The 17,134-nt window shown below is 43.2% G+C and overlaps 1 protein-coding gene across 2 annotated transcripts in view; it reads right to left on the bottom strand.

The window, feature by feature from the left end:
• fto (FTO alpha-ketoglutarate dependent dioxygenase) overlaps window positions 1–17,134 on the bottom strand; it is a 101,176-nt gene that overhangs the window by 54,241 nt on the left and 29,801 nt on the right. Inside the window, exons 7-8 of one of the 2 annotated variants that reach the window (XM_057017364.1) lie at window positions 16,928–17,047; window positions 3,538–3,662 (exon numbers count right to left, since the gene is read on the bottom strand). In XM_057017364.1, coding sequence (XP_056873344.1) covers window positions 3,538–3,662; window positions 16,928–17,047 — 245 coding nt within the window. Of the gene's footprint in view, window positions 1–3,537; window positions 3,663–14,572; window positions 16,281–16,927; window positions 17,048–17,134 lie in introns of those variants that run through there. The other variant, XM_057017375.1, reaches the window with a different exon arrangement.

Raw genomic sequence — 17,134 nt, 5'->3', positions numbered from 1 at the left:
GTGACAACCTAACCTCTGTGTGTGTGTGTGTGGTGTGTGTGTGTGTGTGTGTGTGTGTGTTTCAGTTCTAATGACAACAAAGGCCTCCTTCGTAACTGTAAATCCGTGTTCCCAAAAGATCTTTCCCAAAAATGCAGTTCTTCCTTGTCCCCTCACACAACAATGGTAGCACATTTGTGAAAGATACACACAAACAATAACCTAAAACCACGTTATCTATTACCACTAAAGCCTATTAATCAATACAGGTTGCGCTCCCAGACTCCAGCGTTCACACATCTCTGAACTGTCCAACTGTTTCCGATGCCAAAGGTCAACGGCTGCCTTTTCTCCACCGGCCCACACTGAGGGAAGGGAGGACGGGACTGGGCAAGTCATTTACAAACTCTGCTTTGGGTCATGAACACCTCTGCCTGTCTTCTGTCTTCTTTTCTCCTCTGCAGAGCTGAGGTGGGCTTGCACTCTGTTAATCTTTCACTACGGGCCTGCGTGCTTTTACACTGGTGTGCCGGAGAACAGAGGAGAGGAATGAAAGAAGGGTAGTAAAGGACGAGAGTGGATAAAAGAGCAGGAAGAAAAAGCCACAGTGAGGGCCAGATGGGCACCTTCACAGTCCATTTATCAAACCCAATGTGGCCCTCCCCTCCCCTCCCTGCTGCTCTCATGTCCTAAACCCCCATGTAATTCTGTAATGATTTTCATTATCATATAATGACCTTACAAAGCCTACAGCAGTTTGCATGGTCAGTACAAAACTCGCAGCTGTTCCCTTCAGTGTTTGCTCGACGACTGTGCCGTTTTTTTTCCTCTGTTGGGGTAGTAACCTCTAGGCTTTTAAAGGTTACCATGAGGTCATCTATTCCAGTGGTTTTAAAAATAATGTAGTATGTTTATATGGCTCAAAACATACCCTAATACAAATGACAGTAATTATCCAATTGTTCTATGAACATTTTACAATATATATTTTTTAACCTGATTCACTTCACGTTTTGAAATAAAATCTATGCACAATCTGATCATTTGGAATTCCTTTCATGCTCTGCAGCCACAACAATGTGCTATTTGAAATCCTAATTGAGTCCTCTCTTAGAATCCATGCCTCTCACTTCCTGTGTGGCAAATACAACTGCTCAGTTCCTCTACAGTCACCCACCCACATAATAATCGATCTATTTTCAGGCCACTCATGGGGCATTTACCAAAGGGATACGGAGGGTGGCATCTATCAAGGAATTCACCACGTGCATCTGAAAACCCCGTTACCAGAAAGAGCTCATAAGAATAAAAAAGCTCTCATAAGGTTATTGGCTGGGAGTGAATGAATGGTCTGCTTCTGCTAGCGAGAGGAGTCGAGGCATCATTCATTTTGAGTGCCTATATGTCAACTCTGCGCAACCACTGGTCACCCGGTCCAATTTCTTCCTTTCCTCCACGCTATAGGCTTAAAATACCCCACAGACCTAAAGCGCCAACTACCAAATGCACGTTCCAGGGTGCACAGTGATGCTGTTTAAGAAACAAAAGTCAACCAGAAACAAAATCAATCAGCGTTGGTTGTTTATGCTTATGTGCCTGCAGCAAGTGCCATCAATCATGGGGTTTTTCCCCTCTCCGTCCTTTTGCAAGCATTATGTGCTGAATGGAAACCATGGAAACAAAGGGTATGAATATGATAAAATATGTTGCATATTGTGTGAAAACCTAATTAGAATAGAGAATTTGAAAAAAAATGTGGAATGAATCAAATTTAATTAAAGAAAATCATCTTTTGGTGAGTACATTTAGTATAATAAATGGTGTTCAAAATAAACAGACTTGACGAGAGTTATCTCTGTCACACTTGTGTCCTAGTAGTGTGATTTTTTTCCACGACCACAGTGCCGTAATTCCTAACCCTCATTAGCCACAGATCTCTAATCGGTACCACTGCATCCCACTTAACATTGCACACAGCCATGTGTTTAGTTTTGTGTAAATGAGATCTGTTGACAGCCACTTGACAGGATGACCCCTGGCTTTTTTGTAAGTGGCCACGGAGGGGGTTAGGAGCGACGTTACATGTGTGTAAAGGGAAGAGGACATATCAGGAGCAGCTGGAGTTCAAACATATTGGCCCGCTGCATGGCCTTCTACAAAAACTAATCTAATCAGTCTTTCACTGCTGATAGAGTAAACATCTGGCATCTACTGTCGACAAGGGCCCAGCGTTTCCTGTTCTGGTCTCTGATATAGGCAGTCAGTGTCTAAGGTTGACCTGAGCCATGTTTAGGCTTACACATGGTCAAAATAGTGCATTGTGGGTGGTGGAAGAACTAGGATGGTTGGACAACAGTGCTGATGTTAAGCTGGGGGGTAGATGTGGTGAGATGGTTTTTAGCTTTCAGCACCTGCGGCTGGAATGCACTATCAGAGTGGGCCCTACATCAACGTTGTGAGGCAGTGGGCGTCGACGTAGCAAGACAAGGTGCGTGGAAACAGCCTGTTTACAAGACTCATCTGGACAAGGGTCAACTGGGGGGGACAACTCAAAACACAGGGGCACCAGAGAAAGATGAGAGCACCGGCCATGTTGGAAGTTAACAAATATCTGTCAAGAGAAAATATGTTGTTTGCAGGAATTTCGAGGTTGTGAATTTTGCCTCTGGCACATTTGCTTTCTTAAGGCTCTGGGTCATGTGTGTGCGTGCGTGCCTGCATGTGTGTGTGTGTGTGTGTGTGTGCATGTGCGTGTTTGAGACAAGGAGCGAGAGAGAGAGAGGTCAAATGTGTTGATAGTGATAATGGGCATTGAAATATATGTGAATGCTTAATGTCTGTATGCAAGAAAGCCTGTGTGTGTGTGTGTGTGTGTGTGAGTACGCATGAGTGTGTGGGCCAAAGTGTCTGGGAGAATAAACAGGTAAAATAACACAGCATGTGTGTGTGTGCGTGTGTGTGTGTGTGTGTGTGTGTGTGTGTGTGTGTGTATAAGGCCCTTCTTTATCTTCATGAATGGTCTGTGTTCTCTGCTCCCTCCCCTTATCTGAGAGGAAGGAAGTGACTGCGGCTTATCCAAGACACACGTGTCTTAATGATAGCTGCCAGGTCGCGCACACACCCTACACTGCTCTATATTTGTGGAATTCCCAAAACTTCATTGAACGGAATACTTGTCAGCGGGTGATGAGTCAATGATTTCACATGAAACACGCACCAATAACTCGGAGTTGTCACAGTTTGTAATTTGTACCAATGGACCATCTCTGATCTCATGGTGACCAGGACACTGTTGTGCATGTGTGTGCGTGTGTGAAAGACATTTATTCAGACTTTTACCCTTTTCAGAGGATTTAGACTGTATTTCTGTTGGCTTAAGAGACTAAATGTAACTGCTACACTCCAACAAAAGTAAAATGTATAATTCCTGAGCGTTTGCTGTGTGTATTCTCATTTCTAACATATGAGGCAATGTTCATGATTCATTGAGCATCTAACTTTGCCACCTGTGTCAGGGGTTTATCTTTTGAGGACCAATGATCGGTGCTATGCTGTTACCTGTCTCTCCACGTCTGCCTTTGTTGCTGCCTGTCCGTCAAGGCAGACAACAGAGTTTCTGCCATCTCCATCCTTTCCTCTCCTGCTTGGCCTTCATCCTCCACTGAAGTCAGGAACAGCTTGGTCTGAAATGAAGGGAAGAAGAGGAAGAATGTGATAAATAGATAAATAGCTAAATATTAAACAGCACGGCAGGCCAACTGAAATGATCGCCCTCCTCCCGACATTGAGCGGCTCTTCCCAGTTTAGAAATGACACAGTTCCGACTCAAGGCAACGTTATAGCGTGGCTGGGACAGCGACATACAGTAAGTCTGGTATAAAGCCAGTTTCACATCAGAGGACAGGCAAATTACACCCAATATTAGAGTGTGAGTCAATTAATCACGTCCTGCACAGCACAGTGTAATGTGTGAGTATCCCCCTGTTGAACATGAATTACAGGCCAGCTTATACTGTGACGTGGCACATCAGTGCTAATCTGAGACATCCTGGCAAACCTTCGCCTCCGAGTCCTCTGCATCCTCTAAGCTGGTTGAGAGGGAGTCAAATGAAAAGGGATCTGGCAGACCAAATTAAATGCAGTGCTGTCAGCCACACTCAAATCCCTCTTTCTCCCTCTTCTTCTCAACCCTTCACAGTCTCTTCCTCTCTGAATACCCTTAAATGTCTCCCCCTCCCTCTCCAAACCTCTGAGAAGTGATGGATCTGTAACTATGACTGACTCTGACGCCTTGTTAAGAACAGTCTCTTCCTGTCACATCCACCAGCAAAGCGTGTTCATTTCTTCCCATTAACAGTCAGTTGCCTCCTCAGCTATCTAACACTTTCTTCAAAAAGCCCACCAATGTAAGGGGGACCTTCAGTTCCTTGCCTCTCCCTTTTTTCAATCCCTCTGTGACAATCCACCTGTCTGTCTCATTTTATGTACAGGTAGGTTTGATTAGATGTGTGTGGTTCTGAAGGAGAGGAGTGAGGAGGACAGATTAAAATGCCTGCTTCACACCTCACAGGACAGATGCCAAAACACGAACCCACGCGGGACTGATGGCGCCTGAGTCAGAGAAGACAGCGAAAATTACGGTGACCAGGAGGAAGCCAGCCTGCCTGTCTGTGCCTGAAAAATTGCACCCTTCATTTTGGATCAAACCCTGTCGTCCTGGTATGAGTGTCTCCGGAGGAAAATGCCAGAAATCTCACTGAGCTGAATCCCTGACTTATTGCCACATTTCAATGTAGCAGCATGTTGCTGTGATTTGGGCTGATCTGAGCTAACTAGAGGAGAGCAGAGTGGCTCCAAAGCCTCAGCTCATGCCTTGTGAAAACAAGTTGAATATAAAAATAGCAATGCTGTCAAGTCTGTGAATACAAGTAATCCCATCATTACATGCCCTGTAATTAAATTATGCAGATTAACTACAATTAAGGAAAAGAGTATTTCATATATTACAATATATACAGTATCTTATATTTCTTTTTTTCCCTCTTTTTAAATTTTAGTTTCTATAAGAGAGATGTAATTATATTTCTTAATATGTGTTGTTTTTAAATAAGCACAACAGAAGCTTTATTAATATATACAGCCTTCTGTAGCCACTTCCCCATTAACTCTGTTACACTCAACTTTTTCCTCAGAACAACACAAATTAAAAGCAGCAATCTTTTTGAAATTGGCGGACAGATGTGTGAAGCCTCTGCAATTGGAGCTGTGATGCTAACAAGCGTCTACACTGACAACCGGTGACAACCTTTGCCTTTATGTTTTTATTTGGCCGGTTTCTTGATTTATTTATTGCAAGTATTTAGAACATTAAACAGGTTCTGAAGCCTCAAACTAACGAAAACATATGTGCACGCGCGCTGGCTTGGTTGTTTACTTGAGAGACCGCGCGTGTTTAGAAAAACCCATCGCTGAGAGAAGCCGTCAAGCATTAGCCACAGGCCATTTACTGGTCAAGCCTAGCCAGGGTGAGATGGCAGCCTTTTATCTCTGCTGTTGTGTTAGCATTATTCAGCCTCTTTTTTACCTTTATTTATCCCTTGATGACAGTAGCTATCCTCAGTCTCCACCCCCCCGAGCCTGGTGATGATCACAAATGTCCCCTGACCCAGGCCACATCTTGAGGTGAATGAGAGGACAAGGAAGATCTGGATCACACCCTGAACTAAACCCTGTCCATTTGAATACAGCCAGGCATAAACATTTGTCCCCTTATGCAGAAGCAGGGTAGGCAAACAAACAGGCAGCTAAGCTGTGGGGATATTTTGGAGAGTGAACGGCTGGAGTGATGATAGTGTTCCAAGCAAAGGCTGGCCTGGAGGGCAGCCTGGGGCAGCTCAATAACACCTCGAGCCAGGGCTCTATCTTAACACCAACAAGCATCTGTCTATTCCATCACATAACAACAATTCACTGAGTTAACACAGAATGGGGAGACTGTTTGTTGCAACATCATGGGCATCACTGCAGAGCTCACACAAAAGTTAAGAAGCCTCTCAAATGAACCAAGGTTAAAAAAAGATGAATGCAGACATTGAAGGTCAACACTCCATAAAACTCAGCTACTAGCTGTCCAGCACAGCGTCTGTGAAACTGTTAACACCCTGTGAAGTGCTTCAGCTGCCTTTAGACCAAGAACACTTATTTAGGAAACATTTTATGTCTAGGTGCCGCAAGAACCTAAAAATTCCTATTTTCTCTGCCCATTTAACCATTTTTAGTGACAGCACTGAATCTGAGAGCAGAAGGCCCATCAAAATGATGCTGTGATTATCTTTAAAGGTAGGTGGTAAAACTCACCAGTACCATCAAAACGGTCTCAGAGTTTTGACTGTTGTCTGCTGTTTATTCGCTACCATGGAGACCTGCTCCTTCAGGCACCCCTGTCTGTCAAGCTGCCAACCTCCCAGCCCGTCTCCCTGCCATTAGCATGTATAACAGGCTTAGGAGCAGGCCAACTCCCCGTTCCTCCACTTGACAACACTTTAGTATTTTATCCTCTGTTTGGGTATTTTTAACAGTTTACCAGCCAAAAGGCAACAATTAAATAAAACAGTTCTAGAAAAAATGATGCAATGTAGCAGTAAATAGAGAAACCTTTATGGTCGCAGACCAGTGGTGTGATTGAATTTGAGGTCTTTATTAGTTACTTGTTTAGTATCATAATAAATGCCTCACAGCCATTTTAATGTTAGCACTTTGGTACAATTTCAGCACAAGTTAACCCAATAATCAAACTACATCCACCAAGCTGAATTTATTAGTTTTACCTTTATGGGTGTGTTTTCATTCGAACGTTCTACAATCACCGGGTGCCAATCAAGCATATCATCTCTAAACAGCTGACAGATCCATTTAGTTTTAAAACTAGATTAACACCAGAAGGGGGTGTGTTACACTATCGAGAGGAACATGCAGTTCCCATTCTGTAGTTTGCTAATACTTGCTCGGAAATATCTCGAGCTATAAGCTCACATCGTATTTTTAAATGTTGCCACATTGTTGGCTCAGCTATTCTGACACTCCACTTTGATAGGAGAGAGTGTTTGGAAAGTTCTTAGATGGCTCCATCATCTCTTTCTGCACTTTAATATGAGAAACTAATATCACTTTGACCTCCAGTGGAAAAAGAGACATCAGACACTTTGCGCTGGGTAATGGATAGCTTCAGCTCACCGATATAAACGGCTAGGGGGCTATAATCGGGCAAGGGCCTATTCTAATCTGGTCAACAGATCCACGTGCGTGTGTGTGTGTGTTTTCTACACATCAGTCCAAGTCACATTCTTCTAGGGGAGGTGACTCACCACTCTTGGAAAATTATACTAGCCAAGGAAGAAATAAAGCCAAACTTCCCATTTTTGTGACATCACCCAGGTCATAAAAATGTGCTAGTTTGTGCACGAGTAAGGCTTTTTACTGCCATCCACCTACTTCCATACAAATACTGGTGGGTCAAAACTGAAACATATTTATTTTTTCGTTTGTATTTTGAGAGGTTGTCTGATATTCTATAAAAAAAAAAAAGGAGAAAGGCATACTTTAAATTAAATGATATAAACCATATCTTTTCACAGCTACACACCTGTAAAGTCTAAAGCAATCCATTATAACTAAAACATGATCCTTGTAATGTTCAGTTTGACTGTAGCAGAAATTGAAACTCATAGTTTTATCGTCATTTTTACTTTTGCAGTGAGCAGAGAGAACTGGTTTTATACTTAACTGAAGGACATAGTACAGAAACAGACTAGCAGCAGTGTCACATATTGGAAACGTTTTTTTTTTTTTCTTGGCAAATAGACTGACCACTTGGAAATGGCCATCTTGAAAAACACATTCTAAAAAAGACAGTCCGACAGCATCAAAACGTGTGTGTGTGTGTGTGTGTGTGTGGTGCGTGCGTGTGCACGTGCGCATCTGCTCGCGTGTTCTCACAGTATCCGTGGTGACACAAACCTCATTGTCGACTTGACCCTTGCAGGGTCGCAGGCACCATCAATTATGTCAGCAAGTAAAATGTTCTTTTCCACACAGCGCGGGTTATATGGAGTGTAAAACATTAGAAAAATGTGTCTGAGACATCAGAGTAACATGTCTGAAGTGACAATGGGGGTGGGCAGAAGAAGGACTCCCAAAAAGGGAAGAGCCGTGACAAGAGATTTTGTTTGAAGGCATTGTTACACACTCAAGTGGGCAGGGATGCTTTCTAAGGCTCCAACGGCAGTCCATCTTCTGGGTAGAATACAAGCAGTATGGAGGGACATATGCTTTCCACTGGGTCAAATGAAGCAGAACTCGGGCTTTTTGTGCTGCTCCCTTTTGGTGGCAGGAAGAAAAGGCAAATCTGTTGTTGGGTTATAGTCCAACGGGCCCACAAACATCACATTAAAACTGACCGGCCTGTTACTTTCAAGGTCTTTGTCTCAGTCTCATGATACAGAATGACGGTCCAGTCGGCCTTAATGGCTAAACCACAACGTTTTCAATTTGACTGAGCTCTCTAGCGGGCGGGGATGAGTCTCACACACATGCCCAAACAGGAACACGTGCACAAGCCTCACAAACCTGGCAGGAAGGTTGCATTTGGGCTGGATCAGTACAATGAAGACAGAGCTGGACAGAGAAGTTTGTGGTGAATGTTAACAGTCCGGCACCTTCTTCTCTGTTAAAACCCCACTACTCTCATATGAAAGCTGAGTCCAGATTCTAGCTCCAGATACCAGATTGTGATCAGCACCATCTCATTCCCCCTGCCAGTAAAAAGCTTTTTGCTGACTGGAGCCAAAGTCAGCCGTTCTACACCCCAGAGTTCCAGAGTAACACTCAACGCAGCACAGTTTAGCTCCGATAAATGGTCAAACACTAAAGAGTGCTTCCATCGATCGAAACTGACACAGGCAGGATGGCCACTGGCCACCAGCAGAGTTCGGATTAACCACAGAACGTTTGATGGGGGGGTGGTTGTTTTTCAATATTAACAGGTGGCAGGAATAACGCTGGTATTAATAAATTATTTCACAATATAGATTCAGTGCTAAGTGATTAAAAATAATAATAATAAGAATAATAGTTTTCTATTGCAGACAAAAAATAATAATCATGATGACACCTTTTTCAAAGTTAATCCACCTTTTAACATCAGCGGGATTCATTATTATTACTATCTGCTACCAGGTACTGATGGTAAATCATTAGCAGGAAAGATTATGTCGGAGTTACTCGACTGTTTCGACATTTACACTTAGTCTCACACTACTGTGCACGTGTGCAAACGCTCCCCAGCAAGGGAGGCCGATGACAGCGGCTACAGAGTGTTTATGAGACTGTTAGCCAGGAAAAGATGCCGCCCTGCAGCTCTCGCCCAAATAAAAGAGCCATTTATTACATCCAACATGACCCTCTCATTACACACAAATAGGAATTAATGAGCACTATATCGGGTGCTCCCAGTGGAGCGAGGCGGGGCCCGCTAAAGGACTAGCGTTAATTACATTGTCCTACATCTCACCCATTTAACACTACCCATCGGATCATTCCATCTGCAGAAGGAAGTGTACGAAGTGGTGAATTACTACCTGAAAGGAGCGCTCTCGGAAAACCGTTTTTATTGAGAAGAAAAAAAATGGTTCTTTGCCATTACTCCACATCCTGGGCATATATGTAGCTCCGGACTAAACTATTAATAAACAGGTAATGGGGAAGGCTCTTTTTGTGTCTTATGTGTTGAAGATTGCAAAAAATAGCACAATTCAATTAAATAAAAATGTTGACAATTCATTAAAATATCTGGTATTTGAATGTTTAACAACAGGGTTGATTAGTAATATCTGTGGGACCTCCGCTGGCGACCATGACCACCTCTGCTACCATGGTGTCAGTGGCTTTTTATCTGATGGTCAGGCGGTTCTGAATGATGTGGACCCACAGAGTTGCCAGCCCCACAACTACACACGTTTCAAGTGTGTGTGGCACAAATGCAGAATTGCACCCTGCACATTGACTTTAATGATGAAGTTTTATGTCTCTTTTAAGTCATCTTATGAAGACAGGAACATGTAGCATACCTATAAGCTGTGCTTGTACTCTATATGGAATAGCAGAAAAACAGCATAAATTCATGAATTGAACAGGATTTGGGGTTATTTTCTTTGCGTTTCAAGACAAATCAATGTGTTTGCTTGCGTCTCTGAGAATTTCTTTCACAGCAGCACCTTGACGTGCCTGCCTGCTGGAGTAAACAATTAGACCTGGATCAAAGAGCTGGAATAATTATGGATCAAGCTCTGGTTAGTGATGATGTCTTTCGTCATGTCTGAGAGGGGCAGGCTTTGCTGGAGATGCTCTGAAATCTCTTTCATCTTTTTTTTTTATTCTTCCCCCAATCTAGGCACTTTTCTTCAAATACAGTCCTCTCCTGCATCTTTTTTTTATTTTTTGATCCACTGCTATGACACAGGAAAAAGCTGGGCCCTGCAGCCAGCCCTGCCGTCCACACTGAATGCGATTAAGCTGAGCAGTGATTAATCTGGGCTGCCCCATAATTCCTCTTTACCTCTTTAATGGATGTTATCTTCCCTCCTCTGAAGGCTTATCTTGCTGATCGAGGCCAAGGATGAGAGGAGGAAGAGGAAGAAGAACAGGGAGAGGAGGGGGAGGAGGGGTGTACATGGGTGGCGTTGGAGAGGGGAATCAAACCAAATCCAGACAGAGGTGGGTAAATGAATAAGTAAGTAAATACATAAGTAAATAAATAAATGTGGGGATTGAGGAAGCTGCTAAGCGGATAAGACAGATCAGTCTCTGTAAAATGCTCATTTGTTTTCTAAGAAGACGAGACAAGCCGCCTTCAAAGCTTACTGATACAGTAAAATAAAGCTTTCGACATCACAACTGACAAACAAAAAAAACGACTAAACCCCTGTCAATAAATTTACCCAAACCCACATTGTTGGTGTTTACTCAAAGCTGAATAGGTAAAACCAACACCGTACACCCCTTTTTAGGATGAATTCATTTTCTTTCATAGATGTCACTGATGTGAAACAAAGACGTGTTTCACTTGCGGTTTCGCTGCGATTTGAGATAAATGAGGAATTCACTGTAACAAATTCCACTTGGGGCGATCCGCATCGCTGAAACAGGTTGGCTCAGGCCTGCGTCTGACGTTGGAATGAAAAAGGTAACCGCGCCAAACAGGACACTCCTGTTATTGAGAAATAAATACACACAAGCAAAGACATCCCTTTTAATTACTGTAAATGGGGGAGAGCTCCTAACCGTATTAGCAAGGGGAAGAAAAGAGGAGGTGTGTGCACAATTCCGCAGAATTTATGAAACAGTTAAGCAACAACTATTCGTGAATGCAATACAGCTTCAAAATAACATCATGCGGTCCTTCTCGGTGTTGTTCTACCTGCATGACTGTGACCGTTTATTTCCTTTGTATGAGAGTGTGTGTGTGGGTGTGTGTGTGTGTGTGGGTGTGTGTGTGAGCGGTGCCAGTGGGGGAGTGACAGGGTTAATTCTGTTCACAGCGCTTTCTTTTTTCCCCTCTACCTCAGCTTACAGCGATGTTGCAGAGAGATTCGGTCAAAGACAAACCTCAGTGGAATTCTATTCACTACTAGTGTACATCTTTAGGTACAAAGCTGCGGGCTGCATTGGCTCCAGGTAACATAAACGCTCCCTTCAAGCCACCGCGTATCTGCCCATGAAAATTCTCTAAAGGGGTTTAAGCATTTACGCAGAACACTATCAGGCACCACCGAAAATTCAGCTTACCCTGTTGAATAGGGACTTCAAAGAGAATTGCAAATACCTTTGCACTGCTACATTTTCTCCCCTCTCTCTCTTTCTCTCCCTCTCTCGCTCCCTGCCTCTTCCTGCAGCTTTTCATTTTCTATTTCCAAACACAAGCGGCTGCGTGATGTAAAATGTATTATCAGCCATATATTTCCTCTTTAAATGAATAATAACAATAATCTTTCAGTAATTTCTTTTTTATTCAGCTCCGTCTAAATAGGGCAAAGCAAGCAGAGCTAATACAGAGCCGCCAGTAAACAAGGCCGGGCAATAATGAGCACCTGGATTAGGCCTCTAGTCTGTGCTGAGATAAGATTAAAAATAAATAAATAAATAAACCTCTGCTACTACCCAGGTACCAGCAGGTATTGACTGTCAATGAAGGATAAACAACTGGGAAGCTGTACATTTACTCCTGGATACACTGTGTGCACATAAACACATAAACGGCATACTAAATAAACTCGCCGACACACAAACGTACCCAAAAGTGTGCCAAAGAAACACAAAAGAATGAAATATAATTTCAGTATATAAGCGCATTTGCAGAGTGGAGTGCTTAAAATGCAAAAGAATGTGCACGCATAAACACGTGCGGTTTAATGTAAGAGATAATAAATGGCTTCATAATGAGCAAAATAAATGGCTGCTTAACTGTTTACTGCTTGGTTCACACTTATAATTAATCTGGGTTCCATGTGTGCATATAAAGTGGGTATAAACTCTGCCCACAATACGAGTGAAATGGCAAGCGAGCGAGAAAAATTGCTGCTGGTAAACATCTGCAACATGATTCAGCTTTGGCCCCCAGCTTTCCTGAAATATGCTACCTTTCCCCCTCGGCTGGACCGGTGCTGCACGCCCTGCAAATAAAAGCCTGCTAAAAATGGCTCCGTGAAATAATTTACGGTGAAACGCACAACAGAAACCATAACATTTATAATGTTTTACAAAGCCATCAAATAAGTGGAGAGGGGATTAATTGCCCCGGCCTGACCTTAAAATAATTATTGTGAGCAGTGCAACTCTAAACTCCAATGAAATTGATACACTTTGATAATTAGATTCTTGGCACTGACCCGCTAAAGTCAATAAAGGTTATTAAGGCCAATTGCTGTCTAAACGCATTACGGGCAGGGTAAACTGTCCGTCGGAGGCCCCTGCTACTCCTGAGCCAATATGATAATCCATTCTCCGTCCTGGGGGTTTCTTCCCTGGTGCCTGTGTCTCCACTCTGCCATACAAAACCAGATTGGATTCGCTTAACCTTTCCAGGACTTTGATCAAATGAGCTCACACAGCAATAACATTTACATTGACCCCCTTCCTCCCCCCTTTACCCACCCCAACACATCCACACCACCACCTCTCTATTTTCTTACCTCCACCCTTTTCTGTCTCTACAGACACTCCCCACGACTCGCCCCCACCAGAGCACCCCTCCTTTATGTGCTAGGCCGGGTCAATAACCTAATCAGCTATCAACGGTGACCGGGCTGGTCTGCGTGTGATTGCAGTGCGGCCCTCCTCATCAGTCCACACTGTTCCTGGAGTCAGTTATTAAAGCGAGACAAGATGAAACGGACACCAATTACAGTTATATGCACGCCCTTGTGTACATGTTATTCCAAATCAACAGAGGTGGTTTTTTAACACAATGAGGAGGGAAACTAAGGCATTGTGACTAGAGTGTGTGTATGTGTGTGACCAACGTGTTGGATAAACAGGGAGTGACAGCCTGGGTGTGTGGAGTAGAGGCAGACGTGGCCCCGATACTACTTCCTGTTTTGTACATCTTGAAGTATACAAATGTATTCACTCGAGTGGATCGTATTTATTACAGAAGTAGATTAATTTTCTTGATATGCGTTGAAAAGATTTCCATCTACAAGGCTCACTTTGCTGTCAAATGAGGGAGAAAGTGCGAAAATGAGACAGAGATGCGGCAAGATGAGCAGGCACAAGAGAGGGAGAGAACAACAAAGAATAGAAAGAGAGAGAGAGAAAGAGAGAGAGAAGGGAGACGGAGTGCATTGAAATCTCTTTGCATCCATGGTGGCTTTTGAAGTTGTGAGATGAGCAGCCACAGAAGTCAGGAAAGTGACAAATTAGGGAAAAAGCCGTACTTTGCAAGCAGAGCTGCTAAATCAATTAAAGTCATGCCAAGTGCATACATTAACATCAATGGCACGTGCACACACAGGCACACACATGCACACAGGACAGGAGAGATGGGGGAAAATAGGAGAGATGTGCTCATGGGCTTGTTGTTGCTGCTGCTGCTTCTCCCCCACAGTGAAAAGTGGAAAGATAAAAAAAAAGTAGCACACTGGTATTTAAAATATTCTGCAAAAAGGCCCCACTCTCTGTTTATTGTCAGTCGGATGGAAGCTATTCATTGTTGCTAGTTTAAGGAAATGTCACGACTGTATCATCGCCACGAGCGCAGGCTCCCGAGCGCGAGGTAGGTCTAAATGGACGTTAGCACAATGAACCACAGGGGAATGTAATACCTTTAAGTTACTGTATTTTTTTCTACCCCTCCAGAAACAACCTTTAACTTGACTACAGTCCCCCAGCAGGAGCTTCACACAATCCCACACACTGATGTACTTTTGCCAGGCTTGTGCACACACACTTGAAGTTGACTCAGAAGCATGTCTCTTTGTTTCCATCAAGAACCCACATGAATATATGAGGTACCAAAAAAGAGACGCGCGAGCAAGTGGACTTGTTTTGCGTTTGGTCTTTATTTATATATTTATTTATTTATGTATTTTATCAGGATGTCATTCAAATGGAAGGATGAGCATTTGCATGAGAACAGGCTGAGGAGCAGAGGGAGCCCCAGGGAGTGACAGTATCCATAAACAGGAGCCCCCCCCCCCGCCCCATATTTGCAATATTCTTCATACGGACTAACAAACGCAAATACAGTACAGCCCAGCGCATCACACAACACTGTGTGCTAAATATGACAATAAAGAGAGGAAGGCTGGCGGTTTGTATTACTATTTTAGCAGGAAAAAACAATATAGAGTTTTATTGCAACAGCCATGTGTATAAACTGACACAGTGTCAATTTATAAATCCTATTTACGGACGTATATTTGTTATTATAAAATACCCATGGTGATATAAAAAAATTGACAGAAAAATAATGTGGTATTTGAATTCGCTCACGCGAGCGGCAGCGGGAATCTGAAAATAAACTGCAACCAGCATCCATACACAGGAGGTCACTTGTATTTCAATCAGATGGACTCTCCTGCCAAACGCCGCCTTCAAAATATAAAATATCTGCAGTGAATTACTGCACGGAGGGAAAGACATAATTTAAATAACTCAAAGCAATTTAGAGAAATGTGTTTTAATCTCTCTGCTGAGAAATCCTCAGCAATCGAGACGTACAAGAGAAAATCTATAAGCCACATCAATAAAGTGCTTTTCATCAGGGTATCAGGGGTCGATGTCTGTTTGTAAATATTGCTTGCCAGAGCAATAATGTTGCAGCACAATAGTGAGTGATTATATTTATGCATTCACCACTGCGTCATATAAGGGTCAGGACGGATTCCTGCTGATGATACGCTGAGTGATTTCATATGAAATTTGGTGAACATTTAGTGTCATTAATGTGGAGAAATTGGGGCTGTAAAATAATAGAAAGGAGAACAAATGACAATAATGTTTGCTTATTTTAAGTTGCTTCGCATTGGCTGTTTTAGTAAAACTGCACTTGCTGCATTGTGCAATATGGATTGAAAGTTTTGAGGACATGAAAATACTTGACAAAAGGAAACACACACACATAGACACTTATACACACACACTGGAGAAATTATTTGTATAAAGGTGGAGAAAGTGCAGCAGATAGAGAGAAAAAGACCTCAAAATTCACGAATGCCCTTTTCTAAATACAGGTCCAACTCACACACTTCATCTTGGCCTAGAGGTGGGGTCAAGATCTTTCCTTCTATCACACACACTCTTGCGCGCACACGCACAACCACACACACACACACACACACACACACACACACACACACACACACACACACAGAAACACACACTCTGCCAGGCGGTTCCACTAAGACAGAGAGGGAGAGAAAGAGACTCGGAGCAGAGCTGAGCAGCGTCGGCAGCAGCACTACTGTTCTCCTCGAGCCCCCTGTCTTTATCCCCGCCTGAGCATTAGATGTGATTACTGCTCAGCGCTGCGCTCTGACAGAGACAGAGTGCTCCCAGAGACAGCAGGCAGGGCTGAGAGACATAGAGGGAGAGAGGGCTACTCTTGTAGTCGCTGCTACAGTGATACAAGAGTGCCCCCTGCTGCCTCTGGTTTCTGCATGTTCACAGCTGTACTCACGCCAACACACGAGCACCATCTTCAACATTGAGCTCCAAGAGAGATGCCGCAGGAGCGGAAGGAGCTGAAACTAAGAGTGCGTTATGAGTTGAGTTGTATAGAATATCTACGTGTGTGTGTGTGTGTGTGTGTGTGTGTGTGTGTGTGTGTGTGTGTGTGTGCAGTGTAGCTCCCTGGCCAGGGCGACTAAATTATGAGGCTGACGTTACTGGTACCTAGATGTTCTGTTTCAAAGGAGTCTGGCTGAATACCCACAACCCTCTCCTGCAAAACCTCAGTTAGGCTATAATCAAACACATCATGTCTGTAATAACGCACCACACATAACGCCCAATACAGGACAGTAGATCACCTCTGGAGTGTGTGTAAAAAGCACAAGCAGAGGCATGTTGCACCGTAACAAAGCTGTTATTATAGAGCGGAGTGGCTGCAGTAATCATTATTATTATTATTATCATTATTATTATCATTATTATTATCATTATTATTATTATTATTATCATCATTATTATTATCATTATTATTATCGGTATTATTATTATTAGTAGTAGTAGTAGTAGTAGTAGTAGTAGTAGTAGTATTTTTGTTGTTCCTGTTGTTGTTGTTAACTATTGCCTGCAAAAAAAATGCTTTCAATCTGAGTGTTATGGCAGTGCTGACTGAGGGCATATATAGAGAATGACCGCCCAACTTTTCGAGGTACCAGACGGAGCTCACCATCATCTCCATCAGCTTCCAGTCCTTCTCCAGCTGCTCCATCGGTTTGCTCCACCAGCTGCAGAAGCGAGTGTAGCGTTGGCCCTGAAACCAGTACTGCCGTAACCACTCAAACTCCACCTGAAGACACGCAGATGGAATCAGGACACACAACATGATTCGGCCATTGAGTCACCGAAATCAGAAAAAGAAGAGACATTTGTAAAT

This window comes from Takifugu flavidus, chromosome 2 (assembly GCF_003711565.1).
Source record: "Takifugu flavidus isolate HTHZ2018 chromosome 2, ASM371156v2, whole genome shotgun sequence".
Lineage (NCBI taxonomy): Eukaryota > Metazoa > Chordata > Actinopteri > Tetraodontiformes > Tetraodontidae > Takifugu > Takifugu flavidus.
Note: the sequence above shows the minus strand (reverse complement) of the source record. Positions and strands in the feature narration are given on the sequence as shown.